The sequence below is a fragment of the Tympanuchus pallidicinctus genome, unplaced genomic scaffold (genome assembly GCF_026119805.1).
Source record: "Tympanuchus pallidicinctus isolate F22 unplaced genomic scaffold, pur_lepc_1.0 scaffold21, whole genome shotgun sequence".
In the NCBI taxonomy this organism is placed as follows: domain Eukaryota; kingdom Metazoa; phylum Chordata; class Aves; order Galliformes; family Phasianidae; genus Tympanuchus; species Tympanuchus pallidicinctus.
Window position 1 is genome coordinate 685928 of NW_026294733.1, and position 26719 is coordinate 712646.

General features: G+C 51.8%; 1 protein-coding gene across 1 annotated transcript; it reads right to left on the bottom strand.

Annotated features, from left to right (window-relative positions):
* Window positions 1-18459: 18459 nt before the first annotated feature.
* SPARC (secreted protein acidic and cysteine rich) lies at window positions 18460-26206 on the bottom strand. The gene is made up of 10 exons (XM_052684438.1): window positions 26065-26206; window positions 22059-22128; window positions 21751-21801; window positions 21394-21478; window positions 21092-21213; window positions 20817-20937; window positions 20550-20683; window positions 20185-20333; window positions 19338-19486; window positions 18460-19183 (listed from the first exon to the last, which is right to left on the bottom strand). Exons 2-10 carry the CDS (start codon window positions 22113-22115, stop codon window positions 19155-19157), a joined length of 897 nt encoding a protein of 298 aa, XP_052540398.1. The 5' UTR covers window positions 22116-22128; window positions 26065-26206; the 3' UTR covers window positions 18460-19154.
* Window positions 26207-26719: the final 513 nt, after the last annotated feature.

The window sequence follows — 26719 nt, forward strand, 5'->3', positions numbered from 1 at the left end:
TTTAAGCCTCGGTATCTGCTGAAATGCTCTGTGGGTATGTTTGCAGGGGAGCGTGCAGAGACTTGCTAGGGAAGGGGCGATTATCTGCCTGGAACAACAGCAGCCTTTTCCCCAACAAGCGGGAGCTTGTGGGTGGGGAGGATCCAGAGCTGTGCAGGAATCGGCTGCCTGTGTTTGTGTGAGCGCCGAAACCTCACTGACCAGCACCGACCATCACCCTCAGGGAGCTGCTCCCAGGTGCCAGGATGGATCCCTTGCAGCTGCAAACCCAGAGGTTTCTTACTGGGAGTCCTTCTCCATTGCACAGAGAAGATTTAAAGGACAGAAATGTCCATTTCCTGACTGGAAGTCAACTAAAGAGTGGGAGTTGATTAAAACTCACTTTTCTCTTGGCCTGGTTTTGCTTAGTTGGGTGTCTCTGGGTCCCAACATCGAGCTCTGCAGGCGTGCTTGCTGAAACCTTCTATGAAGCATGGTGTGGATGCTTTGCTCCCTTTGTAGCTGTTCCTCTGAGCAGTACCCAGAAGCTCTGTGCCACAAACCTGGTTCTCACTGCGAGACTCTCCTTTTTTGTCTGATACAAATTTCAGATGGAATTTCCTTGGAGCATCTCTAAGTTATGCTGACCTGAGGTACGAGAGGATTCTATTGATGGGTGATTGGAGTCAAACCCATCATATGTTGTTTAGGGGACAGAGGTTGGTGGAATGCAAATATGAACAGTGTTGATCAACTATGCCTGGTCTCCTTAGCATCCAGCGCAGGTGACACATTTTTTATTTTTGAGGCTGAATGCTGGTCAGTCCCTGCCCTTACATGCACAGCAGTGCATTGCCACAGAGCTCACGCTGCAGTTGGTCCCTTGTTCTCCATAGGGTTGCACAGAGTCATCATGAGGGACCATACAAACCCAACAGGTTGTAGAGGATGAGGGTCATTAGGTTGGTGATGATCTTGTACTGGAGTTCAGATTTCTTCAAGCCTTCTGTGGGGTCGTAGCCACTGCTGTGCTGTGCTCCCGTTATTGGCTTTGCCATCAAGGACGACACGCACTGATTCCCACAGGTGCTGCTGACAGATCCATTGCCCCTTTAAAAGGGATGAAGTCATCTGCCTCCGAAGCCATCTGGCACCAGGACAAAGTCAAGAGCTCAGCACAACAGAAGGCTGGGATGCCAGCCCGTGGAGGGGATGTCATCACTCTACAAACAGATGGGACCCTGATGGGATGGGGTGAGATGCTGTGCAAGACCTCAGGAGAAAGTGGTAAAGACCTTCTGGCAGGGAGCACCCGAGTGTGTTGCAGTCGTGCTTTCATCATATGGGCCCAGTGGAACCCCATGTCCATTCACTTTCTGGGATGGCATGGGCCAGATCACGGCTCTCGTCACGGGATGAGCTAGCGATCAGCGTGCCTCCCTCCTCCCACTCCATCCGTCTGCACGGAGCAGCATTATCTCACCCTGAGCCAATCGGCCTGCACCGTGTGCCGGATGGCTGAGCTCATCGTTGGCGGCGGTGGCAGTGACTGAACCTGGCACTGCGTGTGCCTGCGGTCCCTGCAGGGTGGCCGTCAGTCCACCACGGCCCTGCAAGATACGGGGAAGGGACCTCCAACAGATCTGCCACTGGACCAAAAGGGTGGCTTGATCAGAATGAACTGGGGATGAGAAATCCTGCTGCAGGTGTCTCTGAGGAACTTCGTCATCCTAGCTTCAGTCTGGAGTTTGAGCAGAAGAGCGAGCTTGGAGGGGATAGCAGTGAAAGAGAAGGGAGAGGAGAACATGGGAAATGATTGGGTCTTTAGGGGGTGGTGGGGAAAGAGGACAGAGAACTAAAATTATCTGGAGGGTAAAGAAGTGATGTGAGGTTAAACTACAAGTCCATGAGTCCACGGGGAATGGGCTGTTCAAGGAGGTGCCTCTCTCTCCTCACTGACCCTAAACAAGCAACTTAGAGTGGTTGTTTAACTTCTACAGTCCAGTGTGTTGGGTCGTATGTCAGGGATTGCACAGGCACTAGGAGACCAGGATGGGCAGAGCAGGCACTGCCCATTCTCGTTTCACCCTGAGGTCCCCATTACTCAACCAGAAAACTCTTTCAAAATAGAGTTCAATTTTCATGCAGTGAAATAGCTTTTGTTTGTTTTGGTTTGGACGTCAAAATATAGGACCACCAACCCTTTGATTTTGGAAACACCATTCCTCTCCTGCTTCGTCTAGATTGGGGAAAAGTCTGTTCTACTCCAGCCCATTGTCTAAAACCTCTTCTCCCATGTCATATCTGTTTGTCTTCATTAGAAATGTTAGATACATCTCAGCCCCAGACTTCTCTGCTCCTGTTTCAAGCCACACTGTGTCCCGCTTCTCCTTCAGCTTGCTGCTGAGACCTGATGCCCAGTCACACCTGCAGATAGCAAGCCTTGCTCCAAGGACATCATGAAGAGGTGCCATTGTGCAACGGAGCCTCGTACCAGGAATACGATCTGGGTGATGATTATCTTGATACCATCCTCACTGAACCAGGGGAGCCTGAGCCAAAAGAAAAATTTAGAGCTAAACAGCTCTTGTTTACAGGAAGCCAGAGCACAGTGTCTGGGCTTGTACCAGTGTAGCAGGAGATGTTGCTATTGTCTCACACTGCAAAATATTTTGCTGGTATTGATGGATGGTGTGTCCCTGAGTTTTCCCAGGGACGCTATGGGAGCAATTTCCCTCATTTCTGAAGGATCTTGTGCAGCAGCCTGGAGGGAAAAGCGTTTGCTATGGTTGAACTGGACAATGAAGCAAAGGTCACTGGCTTTATTGACTGTTATTTTTGGCCACAATCACTGTAGGCTTTGCAACCTACACACCACGATTAGTATTGCTAGAGATGAAAGTAGGGTCTTGGCCATGTTGTAAAGCGAGATGGCCACCCATGGGCATGGTACTAGTAGCCCAAATCTCCATAAATTTGTAATACTATACAATATTGTATACTATACAATAGTAAACAATAGTATACAATATATATACAATAATATAAAAATACTACCCAAACTCCCACCAATTTCTCACAGGTTATCAAAGGAGAGGGGAGACATTTCTCTCCCAGCAATGAAGCTGTTTCTCTGTGGGCGTCATTACCTTCCATCTGAGTTTACAAAACTGTGGTCCCACGGGCAAAAAGTTGGTAAGCTGCTCTGCAGAAGTGCATGAAGAACATCATCTGCAAGGCTTGCCCTGCTCTGGGGCAAAGCAACAACGGAGAGGCAGTCAAAATGGCTGACTGCTGTCCAGATGTGGGGGAGGGCTTGCCCACATCTGGCAGGGAGTGTTTTGTGGTGGGAACAGTTTTTCTTTGCCCTCAGCACACAGCTAGGGGCGGCTGTTGTGCCCACAAACAGGACGGTCCAGTTCCCGTGGAGGCAGAAGATCTGTTGGGCCAATTCCATGAGTCAAAGAATGTTCACTGAGACCTTACAGTGGCAAGAATGGTGTTTGGATCAAACCAGGAGAAAGTTAAAAACATCTGACAAGTGAGAGAAATGCAGTTTACAGAGGCATTGCCCCAGACCTAAGAGCATGTCATAGTGCTGGGGGACACCATCCAGCCCAGTGGGACAGGCCATGAGATCCACCAGCCCATAGGGGTACAGATGGAACTTTCAACCTCTAGGGGACACCTCTAGGCCTGCAGCTTCTCCCAGATGTTTGGCATCTCCCAGTGCCTGCATCCTCTGAAGGATGTGGCAGGACTGGTTAACCTCCTTTACATAGGAGGGGAAACTGAGGCGTGCAGATGTTCATCTATGCTTATGAAGCCAAACAGGGATTATGTGGCTGAGGGGAAGCAGAGGGATGGAGAAGGAGTGCGACAGTCCAAATTCGCCCAGAAATTGAGTTTCTCCATTTTGTGCAATGCCAGGGCTCTGTACCATTGTTGCTGGTTTGGGGCTTTTGCTCTGAAACAGCTTTGAGCCTCCACCCCCACCTCCTCCCCCTGTTTTGTGAAGTTTTGGGTAGAGCAAGAAGGGGCAACCTTCGTTAGGATAAATACGAGAGGCAGTCTGCCAGAAAGATAAATAGAAAAAGGGCTGGGTGAGAGGTGTGGAGGATCCCTGAAGCTGAGGGGCTCTGCATTTATTATCATATTAAGTGCCCTGAGCAGCCAAAATAACCATCTCCATTTTAAGGCACGTACACTTCAAAAAAAAAAAAAAGAAAAAAACACCTTCTTTAATTGCTACACTTAATTCATTAAAGGATTATAGTGAAGGCTAAAGGAAAAAAAAGTGAAGTATGACGGGTGGTTTGGCATCCAAACCATCTATGTATGTTTTGGATGTCGCACAGACTCAAACGTGACTCCCCCGCCTGGCGTTCCTGACGCTGTTCCCAGCAGTGCCCCAGAGCCTGGACTACTGGGAGCAATGGGTGTGAGGAGCACGGCCACAGGCAGCACCCTGCTCAGCACAAGTCCTTCCCTTCCCTTCCCTTCCCTTCCCTTCCCTTCCCTTCCCTTCCCTTCCCTTCCCTTCCCTTCCCTTCCCTTCCCTTCCCTTCCCTCCCCTCCCCTCCCCTCCCCTCCCCTTCCACATTCTGCAATAAGAATCAAGGTTTATTTATTTTTATTTTTATTGATTTATTTAATTCAAAATGGATTCTGTCTTGATACGGGTTGAGCTATAATAATGAATCCAGGAAGCTGGTTTATCCCTCTGTTCCATTTTTTATTTGGGTTTCCAAAGTTTGGAAGCAAGGTTGATGTACTTCATGCTGATGTACTGGTTGAAAAAGGGTTACAGGAAGCAGTGCTGGTGGCTGGTGCAGGTGGGGGCAATTGGGACCTGATAAATGGGAGGGGAGTGGGTCCTGGCTGCTCTGTGACTGAAAGTTTATAAGAGCTAAATGAATGCAGCCTCTCTGATCATTTTTGTCTGATTTGGGCTATGGTTGGAGTAGTGGCTTTGGAGCAGGGGAAAGAAAAGCAGAAGGGTAAGTCCATCTCAGTGGAGATGTTTATTTGCTGGCTAAATGAAGACTGGCTTCTGCAGCTGGGTGGAGTGATCCCTGTGGGTCCCTTCCAACTCTGTTCTGTGATTCTGAGCTGCCCCTTGTGGCTCGGTGCTAGGGCTTGGTCATGGGAGATGATGCTGTGCTTGAGGAGTTCAGGGTAGTGTGATAGTTCTCAGTGAAGCTGTCTCATACTGCATGGAGTGTATTGCCTTTCCAAATCAGGGTGGGCTGGGGAGAGGTGTTGCAACCAGTTTCATCCAACTGAGTGCAGATAAGCCCTGAACAAACAGGGTTGTCCTGAGGCCATGGCTTGGTCTACAAAGAGACCTGAGCATCTCCTGCTCCTGTGGAGCCTCATTTTTCCCACTGCTGTCAGTCAGTATCTTAACAACATCAAGAGTTATCTGCTATGGTGGGTGACCTGTGGTGGAGCTCCTGTGGCTGCTGGTTGCTTTGGACTGGAAGGACAGTGTTTGGATGGCCATAGGAAGAGATAACGTGACTGTTCTTCGGAGCTGTCTGCAATGCTGCTGCTCAGGTTACAGGGGTATTATGCAGGGATTTAATTTTGGGAGTTGTCAGCAGTGCGTGCTCACTGGGGACTTCTTTTTGCAAGTGAAGCTCTTGCAGCTTTGGGTGTAATGTTCATTGTTTGAAATCTTCCCCCCCTGGAGATTTTCCCTACCAACTCTTATCTGTCTCCGCCATCATAAATATTGTCTCATTTTCTCTCTTTCAAATGGGTCCTGGAATGAATGCTGTGGGCTGTCTTGTACCCCAGCCTGGGGAATTTGGATTTTATTTGCAACATGCCAGGGAATTTTGCTTGCCAGTAATGACTTGTGCTGTAATTGTGAACTTCCTCTTATGGCAGAGCTCTATCTCTTTGCTTCTCTGGTGAATGCTTGCTTTAAGAATGGAGGCTGGAGCCATGCTAGTGTTTTCTGGTGTTCTTTTTGGAAGTCCCAAAGCATAGGTCTTGGTCACTTTTGCAGCACAGCATCTGGAGGGAGAGAGCTAGAAGTGCCGTTGCAGCTAAACTTGCCCTGCAGGATGATGGGGAAGGCAGGGCCCCCTCTTACCCCCTCCATTTCCCCACAGCTGCACGCCTGCTCCTGTTTTCCATTGCCTTCGCCTCCTCTCCAAGCTCTGCCCCACAACCTGGCCCTGGGCCACCTCTGAATCAGGGCTGGGAGCCAAACTCACACCCGGGGCAGCAGCGGGAATGCAGCGCTCCATGCACGCCGCCCTGCTTGTGCCTGCCAGTGTCGTCTGTTGGCTGCAATTAGGGCAGGAGGAGAGAGTTTACTTAGCCAGCTCCTGCCAGACCCCAGGGTGATGAAAGTTGGTTTTAAAGGCGCTGAGATAGAGCCGGGGAGGGGATCAAAGCACCCTGCCTGCCTGCAGCCGCAGCAGGCGATGCGCAGTGCTGGCGGAGGCGATGCTCAGCCTGCGAGGCTGCAGGAATTGCATTTCCATTCAAATGCAGCTTGTGCTGCCTGGTGAGCAGGGAGCTGCCTCTGTTCCCACGGACTTATTTACCTGCTTGGAAGTGGAAAGTGTTCAGTACCTGGCGGGCTCTGCTCGGCTAATTAATTTATTTAATAACGATGCTTAGCTGCTCTCCAGGCCTGGCTGCTTTGCATCCCAAAGGCTGTGATGACTTTTGTTTTGTTGGTTTTTTCTTTTAGAAATTCCCAGCGGAGATGCACCCAGCTGATTTATGTTTCTTTTTGTTCTCCATTTTGTACAACACCTTGTCCAACACGGCTCTGATGTGCTGCTGTCATCCCAAAGCACATCCCTGGGCTCTGAGGAGCCTCCAGGAATGCGATATCAACAGAGTAATTCCTAGGGGTCCATGAATCTGTTGAGTTAATGGTTTTCCTAAAAGCAGAAAAGCAGTCTGGTTTTCCTAAAAGCAGAAGGAGGTTTTAAGGCTGCAGTCGCTAGAGGGAGATGGGAGCCCCTGCTGCTTGCCTGGATGTGAAGGATTCATGGGCACCCTTTTCCCTTTCCCCTGCAGTCTGTGGGAAGAAATCCAGCTGGCTTGGAGGGTGCAGGATGCCCTGCTAGCTTCCTACCATGGCTCTTGTCATCTCGACCTTCCTGCTTCCTGCAGACAGTGGCTGCTGGAAGTGGGTATCAGCCTGTGCCCCAGATGAGGGACATGTGTGTCCTAACAAGGCTTTCCCAATTGTTGCTACCTTAAAGGGAGCCTCTGCCCACTTTTCCTGCTGCCCCTGGCAAAGCTGTTGTGAGAGCTCGTTTCAGGGAGCCTGTGTCTTATTGCAACATTCAATGGAAATGTTGTCTGAGGTTGCCTTGCCTTCAGGGACAAGCAAGAAAAAAATGGGGTGTGGGAAAAACCCTGTTATCCTGTAGGGTAAGTGCAGCGCATGCAACTGGTATTACCCAAAGCAGTGCCTGTGGAGGTATGCAGGCACTGGGGACATTGATTTCCTGCCAGGGCACGGGTGCAGGTCCTGCCCCAGGGACTGGGGAGGAAAGGAGAAGGTGATGTTGGTTGGGTTGCCGTAGCTTTGACTGGTGTGGGAGAGCCTTGCCAGAGCCTGTGTTTCCAGCACAGCTCTGCAGGATGAGCTCCAGCACCACCCAGCCCAGGTGTGGGTGACCATCCTGTTTGCGTGGGGTTTTGTGTGAGCAAAGCGTGTCCTGAAAGAGAAGAAAAAGCTTCCAGAACTCTGGCTGAATGCAGGTATATCTGAGCACAGCTGGGATGCAGCAGCCCCATCAGAGTAACAAGGTGCTGGAGCACAGCTGTCACCCTGCTGTTCTCCACATTTGCTCTCCTTTTCACCCTGAGCCAGCCCTGGGTGTTTCCGTGACTTGCACCCCTGGTTTGTGCCCCAGCGGGTTGTTCTCCTCCTTGCCTTACCATTCATACCCCAAACTGCATTTTTCTCTGCGGGTGAGTCACACGTTGTGCTGTTGCAATACTCACCTTGCTGCGACCTCCTCGGGAGCCGTGTCCCTGCACGCCGCAGCTCATTTGGGGCTCAGTGATTCAGCTCAGCTCACGGGCCCTGTGCCTCCTTGCTATGCCCAGCTGTGTGTACCCAGGAGAGCACTTCTGCCTGCTGGGGAGTGAATCACCCAGGAGCGGCTCGCCCTGCCTGCTGCCAGCAGGAAGGGAATGGAGGAGAGGGGGAGTGTGGCTGGGGGAATGCACTGGTGCAGATACCTTCCTCCAGACCTCGGGTTTGTGGCAGCCTTGCAATGCAGTGCTTGGGTTTGGGGTGTGGAGGAGGTAGAGTTAAGTGAAGACGTGGCATTGTTGGCGGACTGGTGCTCTGCGGGTGCCTTGGGCAGGTTGGGACAAGGCCACCATCGTGCAGAGGATGTCTGCTTTGTCATGCTGAGCTCCCTTTGTGTTCCCACAGCTCGTGGCTGGAGCTGGAGGCAGGGGGTTTTCCGTGGGGGAAGCTGAGATGAGGCTGTGCTCCTCAGCTGCCACCTCCAGCAGATGTGGGTGGCATTTTGACTGAGCCTCCATTGTGTTTTCTTTCAGCTGGTTTAATTTGCTGTGGTTTCAATTTTCTGTTAGCTGGTGCTTACAGAAAATGGCTAAGGGTGTCTAATTGAAGAACTGCCAGAAGAGATGTGTTGTGGCACTGATAGCAGGCTTAAAGGACACCCACTCGGTGAGTCTGGCTGTTTGACCTGTCCCAATGGTACCATTGGGATCACTATCAGTTGGGAAGGATCCTACTGAAAAGAGCTGGAAGCTGAGGGTGAGGATTCTCTGGGGTACTCAGAAAGCTGAGTGAATGGATGAGTCTAATGAGCACACACTCAGACAAAATCCTTTGTTGGGTACCAGGTGGAGGGCTGTTGCTTCCCAGGGTGGGGAAGAGGGCTCACAACCTTCCCTCATATTGTGTCACTGTCCTTCATACACTCTCATGCTGGTGCTGCTGCCATACACCATCCATACTGCTGGTGCTGAGGCACAGCAGGACAGGGGCTCCAAGGTGGTACAGCTATGTGCCACCAAATAGCCACAGGGGATGGATCTCAGGTGCACATCTCTAGAGTAAGTTAGGAGACCCACAGCTTTTCTTTTGCAACCAAACATCCTGATAAAATCCCTGCTTCCAACCCTGCTGTGACACTATAGCTGTGGGTAGGGAGCTGCCTGCAGACTGCTGACTATTAACACAGCTGTGAATACTCATCTGAGATGATTTTGTTCGTGATTTATCACAGAATAGGCCCACAGAAATGTAGGGAATAGTACAGGTGAGATCCCTTGGTCTCATTCAGCATCCCAGTGGAATACTGTGGGGTCTGCAGCTCAGGGAGCATGGAGGTGGCACACAGAGCTCACACCCCTATGAAGCTGAGCTGAATGCTCTGTGGTGGCTGCATGATGCAGCTGGCTTTTGCTCAGTGCCTTTTGGAGGAGGATGAGGTAGATGCAGCACAGCAGGGATACCCCAGGAGCTGCTGCATGGTGCTGATGCAGGAGTTTCTCCTTAGCCCCAGGCAATTATCTAGCAGCAATTATCTCCTGTGGGTGCCACCCAGAGTGAAGCTCTCACTGGGTTTTGTTTCCCAGACGTCTAAAGACTTGCCTGGAAAAAAAAAAAAAGAGTCCCACTGACAAGCTTGCATCACTCCTCTTGGTGCGTTGGAGTGAAGGTATGCAGCTGGCAGCAGACCTGTGGCAGAAAACACTTTGCAGAGGGCACAGAAGCAGCACAGCAGCATCTGCATGGGCTCCAAAACATCATGACTGTGGGTTTAGAGGAGTGCGTGTCACTTATGCAGTGGCGTAGGCTGCCTTCTTTCTCAGCATCCTCTGATGTGGATATGCTGTGGGGTCCCTGCCCCAGACTGGCTGAGAGCAGAGAGCTGCTGTGGAGATGCTGGAGAGGCTTCTGGGTGTCAGGCAGCCTTGTCACAGGGCATTAACCTAAGGGCATGCCCACGGGCTGCTGGGGGCTGTCCATGCTTTGGGTGGCAGAGCTGATGCGTGGAAGCGTTCTGCCCTTTTCTTTGGTTCCAGAGGAGTGTCTCCCATCAGCTGCGTTTCCTTTGTTATTAATTACCCATATTGCAAAATCAATAATTCTGGGGGCATGCTGAGCTTGGAAAGGAAAGGAGGACAAAACCGAGGCTTGCCCTCATGACAAACCAGTACCTTGCATCCTCAGAGCATGAGGTTATTTTTCACCACTGGGGTCTGAAGCTGTCTCATCTTTGGCATGGAACTAAATGACATCTTTATTGGCCATGTATCTGCAGGCAGACAGCTTGGACATCTTGGGTATTGAATCAGAGAGACAGAGTTGTTGAAATGAGTAATTCTCAGCAATAATAGAGCAGAATTGACAAATAGCATCATGTTTCTTGGCCAACCATGGGAGAACTGCACACTGGTGGCTCTTCGGTGACCAACCCTGACATGGGAGTTTGATGTACATGTGTGTAGGATGACTCCGAACAACCTAAACATGACTGTTGGGCAATTGATTGGCTGTTATGCAAATCATGCAGACATTTCACAATGAGGGAAGGGTGATTCAGGTGTCCCAGTGCCTCCGCTGTGGCTCTGCTCAGCCCAGAGTCTTGTTTGAGCAATGCTGCAACACAGTGTGGTGATCCTCGATGTCACCTTGTTCTGGATCTGGGAGACACTTCCTCAGCCTCTTTTTGTCACTGCTGGTACAGGGACCATCTGACAGTCACTCAGTGGCACAGTTGGTGGAGGGTCCTTCTGTCCATCAGCCACCTGTGGTCCTTTCACATAGGAGCTGTGTAAAGACATGGAAGATGTGGCTGTTACGCTGACATCAGACACAGAACTGCTGTTGGTTAAGCTTGGGGCCATGCTTTGACTCAGTTCTAAGCTTGAGGAACCTCACGTTTACAGCCCTGGGGTGCGAAGAACCTGGAGTGGCTGCAGCTCACTGCTCCAGTGCACTTGGGCTCTGCTGCTGGGAGCTAATGGATAGTCTGCTCTGTGGTGTGCTCAGATGTGGCTGAGCACTGACTGATCCCCCATCAGGCCTGGATTGATGTGATTGTTGTCTTAATACTCCCTGGTCTGGTAGTAGAGGAAATACAGAGAGCTCATGGCAGCGCCTAAAGCACAGTCTGCAGCACAGCTTGCTATACTATTGGCTTTAGCAATGTGCAGGCTTCCCAAATTAGTAGAAAGTTCCCCACCCTAGGAAGTTTGTAGCCTTGTTAGGCACTCAGAAAGGATTCTTCTCTGTAAAAGCAGAAAGCTGTGTTAATGGGAAAATAAATAAATAAATAAAGTGAATAGGAGTGGATGCAGATGATCCAAGGGGTTTAAGGTGGGCAGAAGCTGCCTGCTGAGTGTGACCCTTGCTGGGCATGGAGTGAACCCAGTGCCTGGTTGCTGTGCTGGGTCCTGTTGTCCTGAGAAGGAAGACATCCATCAGAGCAGGGAGGTTTGCTTCTCAGCTGTGGGGTCTGCAATTCTTCTGCTCTTTATATGCTGGAAGAATGGGAAATGGATCCTGATGAGCACTGCTACCTCTGACTTATCTGTGTCCTCTAAATGCTTGAAATCGTTAAGGACTGGGGAAAGAAAGCCTCTTGTCTGACTGCCAGCAGCACTGAAAGGGCCCTCTATATTACCTCGTAGTTTATAATTTCACAAGTCTTTCTGTCCGAATTTACCAGCAGGCAGAGTGGCTGTAGGGAGCATGGAAACAGTAACAGCACAGACACAGCTTGCTCGTGCTTATGTGTGAGCACACACTTGCATCAGAATGTCTGTGCAAGGTGCTAAAGCAGAAGTTTATGCAGAGTGTATCTGTGTGGAAGAATATCTTGTGCTAGTAAACACCAGTTTGTTCTCTCTTCCATGGATGCACACAAATGCTTTTCATGGCATCGTATCAATATGGCTAAGGGTGAATATTCCTGCTAATCAAGATGAGAAAAGATATGGAAACACATAAAAGAGGGAGATTACACATTCCTGTAAAGCCTTCAAAGATGAATTAGTGCACTGGCATACAAATACACAGGGGGAAAGGGATGTACCCAAACACATCAATGGGGAGTTATACCCACAGAGAGCCCAGCAGACCCCCTTCTTTTTTGGATGGCTGTTTAATGCTTTTGCAGTGATAATTAATGCCCTGTTTGGGCGTTAGGTCTCATGACTTGCTGTGGCTTTATAAGTCCTTCTGCAATTTGAAATCTGCAGTGAACAAAGGTGTTGTGAAGGATTGGAAGAGAAACAAAATAGGTGCTGCACTGAAGTCAGAGGATGCATTGGAGTCTCCAGAGTGAGATGTGCCCAGGGCTCTCCATCGTCATTATCAGGGGCCTCAATACCTTCCACCCAAGAGAGGCACCCATCTCCAGCACCTCATCCCTTTTGCAGCCATGGGAAGGGGACCTTGGGTAGGCAGATCTTTCTCAAAAGAGGAAACTTTATTTATTTTTTTTTTTGGATGGCTCTGTGCTACTTGGGTATAAGAAGGATGGAAGAGAGCCTCAAAAGCCACCTGTGAGGCAGGCAGTGTTGTTAGAAGCTGGGGTGGAGGTGGGCAGGGTTGTGTCTGGGAGCAGACAGAAGGGTGTTGGAGGTGGAACTGGAAGGGGAAGTGGATCCTGATGAGGGATGTGACTGAGCAATGGAGAAGTGGAGCAAAAGGAACTAGGTGAGGTGTGTGCAATGAGTGGCTGTGGCAAGAGGTGGTGAATGGAGAAAAATAACAATATGAGACCCAGTCTGAAAGGAAGGGCTGGAAGTCTGAAGGACTGGATGGATACAGAGAGGTGAGAAGGGAAAGAGAAGGTCGTATTCATGCAGGAGAATGAGGAATACATCTCTCTGGGAGTCTGAACGTGCGTGAGAGGTGGAAAGAGACCACAGACCATCTGCAGAGAGTACAGGCTTTTCTTTGCCATCAGCAGTGAACATCGTGCTTTGCCAATGGAGAGGGTGACTTCTAGCTTCTTTTCTAGGATGAGATCATTCACTGGATTCCCACCAAGAAATCAGCACTCACTTCCACATACAGCTCAAACCTGCTGAGGGCATCTGTGCTGATTATCACTGTAGATGAGTCTCCAGGAATGCTGAGGGGCTGATTGTTCAGAGTGCTGAAGTCTGGCTACTTGTAGGTGGATAGGAAAGTAAATAAATGGAAGAATGTAGATCTTGGTCAATGATCACCTGTCTGTGCTGGAAGGGCTCTTCACCAGGGTCAGGAGCGCTGGAAATCTTCAAAACTGGAGGAATGCAGAAGTCAGTGAGAAGAGACGGCCTAAAGGAGCCAAAGAGGTGGGAAGTGGAGGCTCTGGTTTAGCACTAGTGTCACTCCCAAGATGGGGTAGCTGTGTTGGATGGCTGCTGGCCATGGCCCGTCCCTGGTGATTCAGATCTGGAGATATGGGGGAGGCTGGAAGCTCCAGCAGAAAGAAGCAGAAAAATGCCCTGCAGCACTTCCTGGGAAGGTGTGTGGGCTCAGAGTAGATACGCAGAGAAATGGGTATGGGAGTTGGGTGTCCAACTCTGAAGAGCTTGAGGCTGCAGCGCTATGTGGTCCAGGGCCAGCTGCCCTCCCTGGGCAATCAGCTTATATCAGGCTGGAGGGGAGCAGAGGCAAAGCAAGGATGCACAGAGCTAGGCACCAGCTGTGGCTGGCAGCAGGACCAACCTGCAGGCTTGTGGCTTGGATTGAGGACTCTGACTGCTGCCCTCCATCAGAGTGGTGGGAGGATTCACAGCTGTCTGGACCCAGCTTTAGTATGGTGTAACAGTGACTGGGACCAAAGGGGCTGTGCAAGGATGGACTGAGCCCATGGAGGGTGTGGAACAACTTAGGAGGAGAGGAAACTTGGCAAGTTAACCAGGAACCCACGTGTGTGTGTGCACACAAGTGTGCTAAGTATGGTTCTGCCGTGTGGTTTCTGTTGTCTGCACAAAAGGGAAAGATTTTTTTGATCTTCCTCCTAGAAGGAAAGAAGACTTTGAAACGCGCTGGCAGATGGGAAGCCAAAGCAGGGGGAAAATTCATTCATTTTTTTCTTCCCTCAGATCCTTTGGCACCCTTGTGGAAGGAGCCCTTTGCAGAGGGGGTCTTGCCCCCATCCATCTGCCAACCCATTCCTCTTTGGGTTAGCTTAGGAGCTCCCAAGATGGATCAACTAGGAAGCCAGGCTTCTCAGCCCTGGCAGCTCAAGGCTGGCCATTCCCCAGCAATTCAACCATTCCTCCTCTCAGAGCAGAACATGCCCTGACACCTTTGCCATGAACTGAATTGCGTTCAGGAGCCTGGGTTTGCCCACACATGTTAAAGGTACGGCTGGAGGCAAAAAGAAAGGAAGGCTCCAGTGCAGAGGAAAAAGGGAGCCATTAGCAGAGCCTGGAGCTGAGTGCTTGCACCCCACAATGGTGAGGAAGGCAACCTGGCTATGCCAGCAGTGGGAACCCCAGAAGAGTTCCTTCCCATCCAACATCTGGCTTGTTAAGCCAGGACTCATCATTCTTGGGTGGATGACCCATCCCAAAGGACTTCCTGCTGTGGCACTGCAGCTGCTTGGGCTGACAGTGATGAGGTCTGGAGTGAAGGGAGAAGGAGAAGGGCTAGGTGCTGTGCTGTGGGCTGAGCATAGTGACACTGGGGCATCAGAGCTGCTCGGTAACCAGGTTTTCAGATGTGAAACATGTGCAGGGCACTTTCACCCTGCCAGTTTTTAGGCAGAGAGGCAGCTGAGGAGAGGGGCTTGGGCTTCTCCTCCAAATCTCATTAATTCTTTGCACTACTGAGGGGGGATATTATCCTGATGCTCCTTCCAGCTTGCCTGCAGTGTACCAGGATCTCCAGGAAAGTGAGCTTCCACAGCCAGGGAAGAAGTTTGCCGGCACTGGTTTGAGAGCATTTGAATGCACAGGCCCTGTGTTATGGTTAATGTGTGAGGGATGTGGGCATCTGCCTCTGAGGGGTGAACTGTAGTCCTCCAGATTTGCCCTCTGATTATTGCAGCATGTTTCTTCCTGCCACAGGTAGCTCATCAAATGCCAGCTGCTGGCTTGAGGAGCGGGATGCAAACAAGGCATGCAAGTAACATGCTCCAGCATCCAATGTGTGCTCTGAATAGCTGTACAGGAAGAGGAAGTGTTCCTGTGGAACAGGGTAGAGGCTCACTTGCGTGTGGGTAGTGCTCAGGATAGGGAACAGCTGTTTGAAGGGCATGAAAATCTGCACTGGGACTTCATCCTGCAGCCGGATCCCAGGTAGTGAAAGACCACCTGATGTGATACAGTGAGGATTTCATTGGAGCACCGTGACCAAGAGGAAATGAGGAATCCCACAGGATACTCTGCTCAAGCCCAGGCAGCCAGTCCATGATTGTGGTGTAATTCATCTAGGATGATGGCAGGACCAAAGCCTGCCTTGACCCATCTCTACACCCAGCAGCAGATGCTTCAGGGAGAGAGGTTGTGGCAAAAGTAAAGAGGTTACCACAGCCTCCATCAGTGTCCAGCTCAGGTGCTTGCAGGCCAGTGTTACTCATGTGGGGACACGAGCACTGAGGAAGGCTTGGCATAGCATGTGGGGAATTTTGGCCCCAAACCCAATAGCAACAAAGCTCCTGAACCTGGGCAGCAAAGGTGATCAGTGAGATGTTCAGGCAAGAAATAACGAGATCTGCACAGTCGCTCTGGTCCAATTGAAGCAGTGATCAAAAGGAATACGAAATTAAAAAAAATGTAGGGAATGCACATAAAGATGTGGCCTGGGGCAAGTCATTTCTGCAGAAACACTGAATCAGAGTTTCTGTGATTGTTGGATGTGCAACACTAAAGCTGAAGGAAAGTGGGTTTAATTGAGAAGTGGCCATGAGATATGCGGGAGGCCATGAAATAAAACAGTGTGTAACTTCTCTGAGTGAGTGGTTGGGCAGTGGCACAGCTGCCCAGAGAGGTGATGGATCACCGTGCCTGGAGGTGTTTGAGGAATGTGGAGATGTGGCACTGAGGGATGTGCTCAGTGGGCAGAGCTGGTGGCAGGTGGATTGTTGGACTTACGATCTTTCCAGCCTTAATGATTCTATGATTCTGTGTGGTCAGTGCAGACACTGTAATCCCCTACACAAATAATTACCTGCTGTGCCACTGCTTTGCACCTGAGCAGCTGGGAGGCAGCATTAACCCAGCTCCTGTCCACACTTGTGTCCTGCCTCTGTCTGCTCTGAGCTTGGAGGAACAAAACATCTTTGAGTTTCAATGCCCCATTGAATCAAGCAATAACTAACCAGTAGGTCCAGAAATTTGAGGGAGAGAGTCAGGCACTCCCCCTCCAGGTCTGAAAGGCTTTCCTCATGCATTCTTTCTGCTGGAAGCACAGCTGTTACTCCCCTCCCATCCTCTCTGATGAATGCAGGCAGGAGGATGCTCAGTGCACTGCTCTGTGGCACTGCCCTGAGGACTGCAACCAACCCATGAAGTGAATGAGCTCTGCCTGTGAGTGCTCCTTGAGCCAGATGGTGCTTGTGTCATGCTGCCTTCGGATCCAGAGCTTGACGTTATTTTTCTGTTCTCTTTTTTTCCTGTGTTTGCAAACCATGTCCTCAGTCAGCACTAACCACAGGGAGAATTTCCACGTGGAAAGTACAGCCGTGTTCCTTTACTGCTGAGCAGGCTCTGAAAGGCTCAATTTCAGCTGTAACAGGGAGATGGCTGTTCTCATCCACCGTCTGGGTCTGCAAGTTTAAAAAGGCCAGTTTATTCCTCAAGTCCTGATTTAACCCCAGGTATGGCGTTTGCCCCAAGGCAGTGAAATTCCAGCAACCTGATACTTCAGGCTGTGGGCTTCTAAGGGTTAAGAGCTGCCCTACTGCAACCTTCTGTGGTGGCTTTGATGCTGCCTTGCAGCCAGGACAACTGTGCTGAGTTGGATCCTTTGGGCTCTGCCAAACTGCTGGGACATGAGCATCATCCCCTGAGATGGGACACAGCCCTGGAGACGGATCCTTTCTTCTCCTTGAGCTGTGATAACTGGTTTTGCTGATGGAGCTGCTGACTTACCAGCTGGCTGGGATGCCTTCTGTTGCATGAGAGCTGTGGCTGGAAGGAGTGCAACTGCATCTTGGTGGAGCAGGAGGAGCTCCTGGCTGAGCAGGCAGCCATCTTCACCTGATCCTACAGCACCTGTCTGAGTGTGTTGTGCTAAGGGATGAGATGCACAGGGATGTCATGGCCTAACTCTTTGCCATGTGAATATTTTTAGCCTGTGCAATTGCCAGTGTTTTTTTTTTTTACTGTTGTGCCTTTCCACTTTTCCCGGCAGCTGGCACATCAGTTTGTAGGAGAATCTGTTTAGGTTTCCCATCATTACTCTTTTCCCAGCAGGAGTGTCGCTTATCCCAGGCACAACTATTAGGCAATTACTTAGCGCCTCCCAAAGTCCTCTATTAACGTTGCACTCTGCAAAGCTCCCTCCCGTGTGCCGCAGTCCGTGCAGTTCTTCTCAGCCTTGACATAAAGCGTGGCACTGAGCCCATCTTCCTCCCCAGAATGTAATTTTCACATTGATGCCTTCTTGGAGATGGTTGAGGGAACCGGCCATTCTTCACAGGTACTCCAAATCACAGAATGGATTGATTTCACAGGATGGAAAAGACTCCTAAGATCCTCAGCCCATCCCACCATGCCCACTGATGGCATCCCTCAGTGCCACATCTCCACAGTTCTCAAACATCCCCCGGGCAGCTGTGCCACTGCATCACCACTCTTTCTGGGAAGACATTTCTCCTAATATCCAACCTGAATCTCTCCTAGCACAGCTTAAGGCCATTCCCTTTTGTCCTATTGCTATCTTGATGAAGACCCTGAATATTCAGCATCTTTGGAGTCCTGGAGGTCAAACCTGGGATGTGTGGAAGTGTTGTTTCTGTGGGATCCGTGTGCTGCCCTCCTCCCAGTTTGGGGTGGGAAGAAACAGAGGAACACTGCAAGCTCGTTCTGCATCAGTGTTTCAAATCAGTACTTTTTTATTACAGAGACTCATTGGGTTGCTCACACTGTGGCAGAAATGTAATAATATAAGGCACAGGGAACATTCAGAGGTCAGAAAGAGTTCTCAGCCTGTGACACTTAATCACCCTTTCACTCCCATCAGAACTCTTTCCATAAAGCAAGATCCAAATATTTCTCCCTTCCCACCCATCCCTCAACCCACAAATCCTCATCAAGAGGAAACAGTGCACAGTGTGTGTGTGTGTGTGTGTGTGGCATACGCAGCTCCCCTGGAAGAACAGGGCTGGGATTTAAGGATGACCAAAGCAGAGGTGGGATGTGCTTGAGGACACCGTGATGTGGGACAGCTGAGTGCCTTATCTCAGCTGCGGCAGGGCCACAAGAGCCAGGCCAGCCACCAGCACCCACGTCTGCACCGCATCGCACCTTACAGAACACAACTGCAGTACAACTGGTGAGTAATGGTAAAGCATGAAGCACTTTCAAACCTTTATTTTTTTAAGGGGGTTTTACAGGATGGGATGTATTTGTTTCATTTGGTTTTCTTTTTCATTATTTTTTGTGTGCTTCCCCACTTGTTTCTTGGATTAGCCCTTTGTTTTGGTGCCTAGTGATTGTTAAATTCAAGCCCTGGGAATGAAACTTACGAGGGGGGGAAGGGGACCAAAAAGCAAAATGACATCCTGCCTTTCTGTGCCTTCCTCAGCTCTCCCCATACCACGAGCCAGGTGGCCACAATGTCACCTGCAGCTGCTCTGCTCAGAAAGCCCCATTTCCCACATCTTCTGACTCTGCCTTCCCTGCGGGCAGTCTGTGCTGGTAGTCAGGAGTTAACAGGAGTCGGTCTGAGAGTGGATACAGAGATGGAGCAGATATTTAGGACAGGAACAGGGTTGGTCAATTGTGAAGACACATTGGAGAGAGAGAGAGTGAGGAGAGTGAGAGCAGGTGGAAGTAGCTGGTGGGTAATCTAGTGGTAACAGGTTAGCTATGAAGGACTGTTATTTCTCTTAGCACCCATACTACATACGTTTAGACCTATATTAGCACCTTGTTCCCAGGGAAAACAAAACAAAAAAGCGATTCAAAAACCGAAGGAAGTGGGAAGGTTAAAACAAGACAAAGTTGGCAGTAGAGAGGAGGAAGCTGGGGCTTTAGATCACCAGATCCTTGTCTATGTCCTCTGTGGAAGGAAAAGAGAGAATTGAAGTTAGAGGACAATGCTGCCCTGCAGGGGTCACTCCTGCACCCCCACTTCTCCCCTGCGTTCCACTCCCAGGAACCCTTGCTTCATCCCAATGGGGGCTTTTAGAAGGGGTCTGCAGGCAGGTACTTACGCTCCTTAATGCCAAAGCAGCTGGCCCATTCCTCCAGGGCGATGTACTTGTCGTTGTCCAAGTCGCAGGCCTCAAAGAAGCGGGTGGTGCAGTGCTCCATGGGGATGAGTGGGGCACGGAGCGGGGCCAGCTCAGTGTGGGACAGGTACCTGCCAAGGTCACATACTGTCAGCATCTTGCTGCTGGCTGTGGGAGCCAGAGTGGGACCCCAGCCCTCACTTCGTTTTGAACTCCTAGAGGTGTTCTAGGCCAGGTTGGACGGGGCTCTGGGCAGCCTGGTCTAGTATTAAACGGGGAGGTTGGTGCCCCTGTATGTGGCAGGGGGGTTGGAGATTCGTTGAGGTCCCTCCCAACTGTGGTCATTCTGTGATTCTGCCAGTGCCCTCCCAGCATCCACTGCTGAGCACTGTCATGGATGTGTGTCTGGTTATGCAGCCAGCTGTGCTAGTCATTAAAGAGCCTGTGATGGAGGTGCTCACTGGCTGCTCCCAGACGCATGTCCAGCTCACAGCCAAGCCAGCAGCTGCTCTTTCAGCTGTTGAAATCATCCCTGTGGTCTTTGGGTGGAGGTGTTTTAGGGTACTGTCACCCAGCAGTAAATCTGAGAATGCTGAAACTCCACCCAAGGGAGGTGGGAGCAGCAGGACCCTCTTTCTGCAGCAGAGCTGTTGGCAGAAGGTGAGGCTGCCTCTTCCCTAGCTTCACCCCAGCCCTTGCCAGATGTGCTCAGCTCTTGTTCTCCATCACACTCTTGTCACGCCTCCAGCTTGCTCTAACTCCTGCTGCCACCAAACCACCTTGGGCAGGGAGAGGTGCCAAGTGCCCATCCTACTCTGCCAATGCTCACCCATCGATGGGGTGCTGGTCCAGCTGCCCAAACTGCCAGTGCACGGGGAAGATGTACATGTTGTAGTTCTTCTCAAAGTCGCGGGCCAGCAGCTCCACAGTGTGGTCACCGGCCTCCAGGCGCTTCTCATTCTCGTGGATCTTCTTCACCTGTCGTAGGGAAGATGGGGGGCATTTGTCAGTGGGGCTGCACGTGGGGTGCCAGCATTTTGAGGGAGAGTTCTCTGGGTGCATGGAGAAAACTGCAGGGTTTAGTTCGGTGTTTGGGAACGATGCAGTGGTTTTGGTGCACAGGTGTGTGTGGGGTTGCCCCCCCCGGGCTCTGTTGGTAGGGTGAACTCCTGGGTTCCCTCCCCAAGCCCTCACCTTGAGCTTCTGCTTCTCGGTCAGCAGGTTGTTGTCCTCATCACGCTCATACAGGGTGATCAGCACATTCTTCAGCCAGTCCCGCATGCGCAGGGGGAACTCTGTCAGCTCAGTGTCCAGGCAGGCAGGGATGACTGGAAGCCACACACAGCGGTCAGCATCCTCCCTCCCTCTCCCTGAACCCATGTAGACTTCTGCTTAAACCCTGGTCTAAGGGGCTGTGCTCAGGTTAGCCGTCCTTTTGACTAAGGCAAGGATCCCACTTACATTTGCAGGGCCCAATGTAGTCCAGGTGCAGCTTGTGTCCCTTCTTGGTTCCCTCCAAGGTGCACTTGGTGGCAAAGAAGTGGCAGGAGGAGTCATAGGTCTTGTTGTCGGTGCCACAGACCTGCACAGGATGGGGAGATGCTGTGTGAGAGCCTCCTGAAGAGGCACGACTTCTTCCTTGGGGTGGACAAGGGGACCTGCCACTTCTGGAGCCAGCTGTGCCCCTTGGGGTGTCCCTCCCTGCTCCCACCCATCACCCAACTTCTTGCCCTCACCTTCTCAAAGATGCCGGAGGTGGCTGGGCAGCTGGAGGGGTCCTGGCACACACACATGGGTGAGTTGTTGTCGTCCACCTCGCACACCTTGCCGTGCTTGCAGTGATGGTTCTGGCAGGGATCTGGGACAAACCAGGAGTGATGTCAGAACCTGCCCTGTGCTCTCCCTTGGGAAACAGATCCTATCCTTTGGGCTTTTCCTGGGCTTCTTTGGAGTGACTGTGTGTCTCCTATCCCAGGAAGGGATGGCATCTCCACTTGCTAGAGGGCAAAAGCTGTGGGACATGGGAACAGTGACTCACTCTCTGTGACGATCTCCTCTACATCTTCTGTAGGCTCCTCAAACTCTCCCACCTCCACCTGGACAGGGTTGGCCCCTACAGGCTCCTGCAAAAGAGGGCATTGTGTCCATGGGGTGTGCACAGCCCCCACTGCCCTGTGCTTTAGAGATGCTTTGGAAGAGCTGATGCAAGAACTTCTTCCAGGCAAACACTGATACCTGGAGGAAGAAACCTGAGAAACATCGCTTATTTCCACTTATGGGGAGTTTCCACAGCACAAGGGAGAGCACCCCAAGGAAAGCTTTCCAAGCCTTTTGCTCTTCCCAGGGCACTGTGTGCCATGAGGGATGGGTGATGGGGGGAAGTGCAGTCACCTACCTCTGTGGTGAGGTCTTCAATCACCTCTGTCTCATCAGGCAGAGCCTCTTGCTGCAGGGAAAAAGGACCATGAGCTGGGGGTTTCTGGGGACAATGATCCCAAGGTGGTCACACCCTGGGGCAGGTAGCAAGGTCACTACCTCCCCCATCCTTTGGGGACTATAGGAGAGCGTGAAGCTGCTCTGTCCTTCCCGTGGTGGGAGCGGGGTCCCAGTTTTATTCATTGTAAAAGAGAATCCCCGTTGGATGCATCGGGAGTCGCATACATCCCTGTTAGGTGCAGCAGAGAGGGAGGCTCCATTACTCACCGGAGCTGCCAGGGCTTTGCCTGCCAGGCAGAGGAGGAAGAAAATCCAGGCTCTCATCTTTCAGCAAACCCTGAATAAAGGAGAGGAAGAGCAGGGATGAGCAATGAGGGCACTGGAGCTCCCTGTGCCTCTCAGCTCCATGCTGAGCTCACAGCTGGCAGTAAGACATGCAGAGAAGGGTGCTTGCTCTATTTCCTGCCTTGTCTGGTCAATGCTGCAGCTCTACATGCTGGCTTTTCTGGCTGAAACCTTAGGCCAAATACTGTTTCCAAGACAAATTCTTTTTATTTTGCAAAGTGAGAAGGTGAGGGTTTAGACTTTCATCACTCTCCAGGATGCATTAGAAGAATTGCACTAAGCTGTTCACCTTTCCCTCACAGGAATTATTTCAGACCAAAAAAAAAATAAAATAAACTAAAAGCCCCTGCTGAGAGCCCCAAGAACTGGCAGTGAAAGTCTCCATGATTTTGTTTGTCATTCAAAGAAAGTGGAGGAAGGCAAGAGGGAACAGAGGGGCAGGCTGCTTGAAGGTTAAATCTCTTAGAAAAATGCTTCCCACTTGGACTCTGTAGGGGTGGCAGGGATCAGGCATCCATCTCTAGCACCCCAAATGCTGGAGTTTCTGCTATGCTTTCTCTCTTTCCTGCTCAGACCTGAAGGTGCCAAACTGGCTTGAAGGGCTACGATGTGATCTGGGAGGAGAGCTGCAGCTGTGAGCTCACCCTGTGTGCTCCCTGCTTCCTGTTTGGCAGGATGGAGCCCCTCAGCTGGGTGCTGGATATGCCAGCAGCATCCCATGCTCCCCGGTGGGATACCTGCTCCTTCTGCCTGCTGAGGTGATGCTTCCACCACCACTGAACTCAGTTCTCCTGCTGTGGCTCCCTTTACTCCCCCTGTGTGGATGTGGCTGGGGGCAGCCCTCTGTCTTTATTTGCTTAATAGGCTGTTGAGGGCCCTGCCTGGACCTGACTGAAATGGCTGGCTCTGCCCTCCTGGTGAGGTGGTTTTTGGGAGAGGAGGTGGAAAAGTACTGAATGTGGCCATTTCCTCCCCTGCTGCCGTCCCCTGGCTTGTAAGGGCTGCTCCTGGGCTTCTCCCAAGGGGCTTGTTTGCCTTGGAAGGTTCTCTGAGGTTCAGTGATGCTCTGTGGGCAGAGCCCAGCCTGGAGGAGAGGCCATGGCATGTGCACGTGGAAGAAGAACCCAACCCAGACCAAGGCCCTCTCAGATCATTTCCCCAAGCTCCTAAAGCACTGAGTTTCAAAGTCTGGGCACGCAGTGAACCGGGGTCAGGGAATTACATGCTTGCTAGGAGCCAGCAGACAGCTGGAGCTGCCGGTGTTGTGTTTGGAGGAAGAAGGAGCATGAAGGAGTCTGAGCAAACAACTTGCTGAGCCGTCCCATGCCAGAGATAGGAAAACAAGTTTATTTGAAAAACAACATCTTCCTGGAGTCAGAGGCTGCACACAGAGGACGTTGCAGTATTTGTGAGACCCTGACTGTTTTGCAAGGGCGCAGCCTTTCCTGAATATCTGATGGCCAGAACTCCTGAAATAACAGCACAGGAGCCTTTGACGTTGCTCTGGCAGAAGAGCACGGCTCACTGTGCAAGTCAATGCGTCCCTCCCTGTGGGCCTGCCATGGTTCTGCTATCCAAGAGGATGCTACCAGCCAACAGGTACCAACGGGAGGCAGTGCTTTCTAAGAAGCCAGAACCTCCTGGGCATAAGGAATATGCCAGGCAGAAAGTGTTCTGTGCCAATGATGGCACTTGAGGGCTGGCACAGGTGTGGCACTGGCACAGCAGCAAGGCTGCTCCCTGGTAGCTGGAACCATGATGAGCTCAGAGCTGCATGCAGGGGCTGTGGAGCAATATTCCCTCTGCTCTGACTGGGTTTTACGTGGGGAGCAAGGGGGAGGTCACAGTGCATTGTCCCCATGGCCCAGACAACACTCGACCCTACTTGCATCCTAAGTGAGGCCTTCATCTCCCAGCTGCTGTGTAAACACGTTCTTGTGGCTCCCATAAATGCCTCTTGATGGGTCTGCTCAGTCCTAGATATCTCCTCCCATCCCACCAGAGTGCTTCTGTGGGTGGAGGAAGACAGGGGATGGAGGAACCTGGTCCATGTGGCACTGACCATGGCCAGGGTTGCATAAGCCCCACGGGATGCCACGTTAGCGTGGGGAGGAGCCTCCTCCTGGCCACTTTGACAGCTCCTCCCCGAGGCACAGGACAGGCAAGGACCCCAGGCCCACTGCAGAGGGTCCCCTCACACACTGTGGGCTCGCAGGGCTGAGAGAAATTCCCTCCAGCCCATGCACATGCTTACAAACATCCTGCCCACCACATCTCCCCATGCAGTCACTGAAGGCACAGCCACCCACTGCTGCACTATTAGCCCATAAACCTTGAAAACAGTTATTGAGGTGCTGCGACTGCATTTATAAACGCAGCAGATCTTTACAGAGCTCACTTCTATCAGGGTGAGAGCCCTCGTGCCAGCGCAGCTGTGTGCTGGCCTGAAGCTGTCACAGCTTGCCTTGCAAATTGCATCCAGTTAAAGCAGCACCAAGAGAAGAGCATAGATGAGCCCCTTGCGGGCTGCACTTGGGAAGAGGAAGCAATGCAGCTTTTGGCTGTCCTGCCTGAGCTTCTCCTTTTGCTGGAGTGCTGTGCCAGGTGCAAGCGGGTCCCTCCGGCTCCCGGGGAGCACGGAAAGCTGATCTCTCACTGATGCACAGCTCCACAAAGCAGAAAGCAAAGAAACCCCCCCCAACACCCCGCTAAATACGCTGCAAAAATGCGAACCATCTTCAAAGCATTCCCCGGGCTCGCCCTGCCACAGCCGCTGCGGCGATAACAGCCCCGACATCCATCCGAGCAGCGGACCCAGGAGGAGTTTCCATGGGAGCCGACATTCCTCCGGAGCTGAGTCATGGAAGAGCAGAGGGCTGAGGAAGGAGGGGCTTGCAGAAAGCTTGAAAAGTTTATTTCTGCTCTTCCCCCTCCCATCACCGCCCGCATCCCGGCTCCTGCCGATGTGGCAGACAATAGCCGGGCTGCAGCAGCTGCGCACTACGCGACAGCTTTTAATTTCCACGTAAAACCCATCCGGCCCACCCTGTCGGGCTGCCGCGGTTTATTGTTGTCCTTGGAGGGGATGGCGGAGCGTTTCGGGCTGTTCCGAGCGCCCGGTGCTTCGCTCACCTCCCCGGTGCCCCCAATTTCACAGCAGCTCAAAAGCGCTGCGTTTCTCTGTGCTGGGAGCTGAGCTCCCGTCCCGCTCGGTGCGCTCCGTCGGGGGCACAAAGAACCGAGTTTAAGGCTGAACGTCACCGCACCCAGAGGTCGGCTGCTGCCTTTAAAGGAAGAGAGCCCTGGGCTCTTCTGCCTGGACGGGGGTTGAGGCTGACTGATTCCAAGCCATCAAAGCTAAGCCAAAAAAGAAAAGAGCTTTGTCCTTCCTCCCCCGCCTCTCCCTCCGACAGTTGAGCAGCTGGAGCTAAGCGGCCAGCAGGACCTGGAAAGGTTTCGAAATCTGCTCGGAACAGAAAGCTGAGTGTCTCGTTTTGTTGTTTTCGCAGGAGAAAACGAGAGCGGCGGCACTGAGATAAAGCCGAGAGCTCTTTTGTTCGTCCCCCCAGATATCCCGGTGAGTAACATCGCTGCCTCAGCCCGGACTGCGCACGCTGGGGCCGATTTGCTGCAGGTCGGTTATTCTTATGGGCCCCTTCCAACTCGGGATATTCTGTGTGTCCTGACCTCGGTAGGGAAATAACCCACAGCCCAGAGAGGAGAAAGGGATAAGGTCCGGTAATTAGGGGTGGCCAGGTGACACCAAAGCCGGGGGTCTGGCGGTGAAACTGAGCGACAGTTTAAGAGCTGAGATGCTGCAAAGAGAAGCGAGAAAAGAGGCAGGAGGGGTCCCCAAAGGCATCGCACGGCGGTGGTCGGGGCTTTGTGTCACGGGGAGGGGGGGGAAGGAGCGGGGCTCTGGCCGTACCTCGTAGTCCTGAGCAGGGCTGGGGGAACTCCGGGAGCTGGGAAGGACTGGAGGAGTCTGCAGGTTTTAGAAGGAGGCAGCAGGAAGGCAAAGTGTGGGCTGGGTTTCCTCTCCTCCTCCTCCTCCTCCTCCTCGCTATCTTTCCAAATCGGTCCCTTCCTCTCCCTCTCCCCGCGGTGGGCTGTCCCAGCTCCAAGTGCGGGCAGAGGCGCGGCCCGGAGCGCAGGGCAATCCAGAGAAGTCAAACGGACGGAGGGGCTGAAGGGGACCCTGAACCCCCTACGCACATTGCTGAGATGAATGTATCAGTTCTCTGGGAGGAAAACCGTGTCCCTGCTCGGTCTGTGCAGCTTCCAGAACAGTGGCTTGCATTAAAGCATGAAATGCTGTTGTTTTGCAATAGTTTGGTCTCTGAATTGGTGCGTTCTGTTCTCAGGAGGGTGCAGAAGAAAGGAGAAGGGGCTTTGCTCCTCCGTTCTCTGCTGCCATAAGGAAATGCCTTGTGGGAAGGAGGAGGAAAACATGATCCCCTTTTTCCAGAGTGCAGAGTGTTATGGCGTGTCTGAGACATGCTCCCAGGGGGCACAGAAGTGCTCAGCTGGGAGAAAAAGCAAAACCCCCATCCTGGAAATTTGCAGGCCAGTTCAGTCTGATA

Coding starts and splice junctions, on each gene's coding strand:
- SPARC (XM_052684438.1), bottom strand. CDS start 22,115: ATGAGAGCCTGGATTTTCTTCCTCCTCTGCCTGGCAGGCAAAGCCCTG. Junction 21,802..22,058: donor GCAAAGCCCTGGCAGCTCCG/GTGAGTAATGGA, acceptor TTTTCCCTGCAG/CAAGAGGCTCTGCCTGATGA. Junction 19,184..19,337: donor CTGCTTTGGCATTAAGGAGC/GTAAGTACCTGC, acceptor TTCCTTCCACAG/AGGACATAGACAAGGATCTG.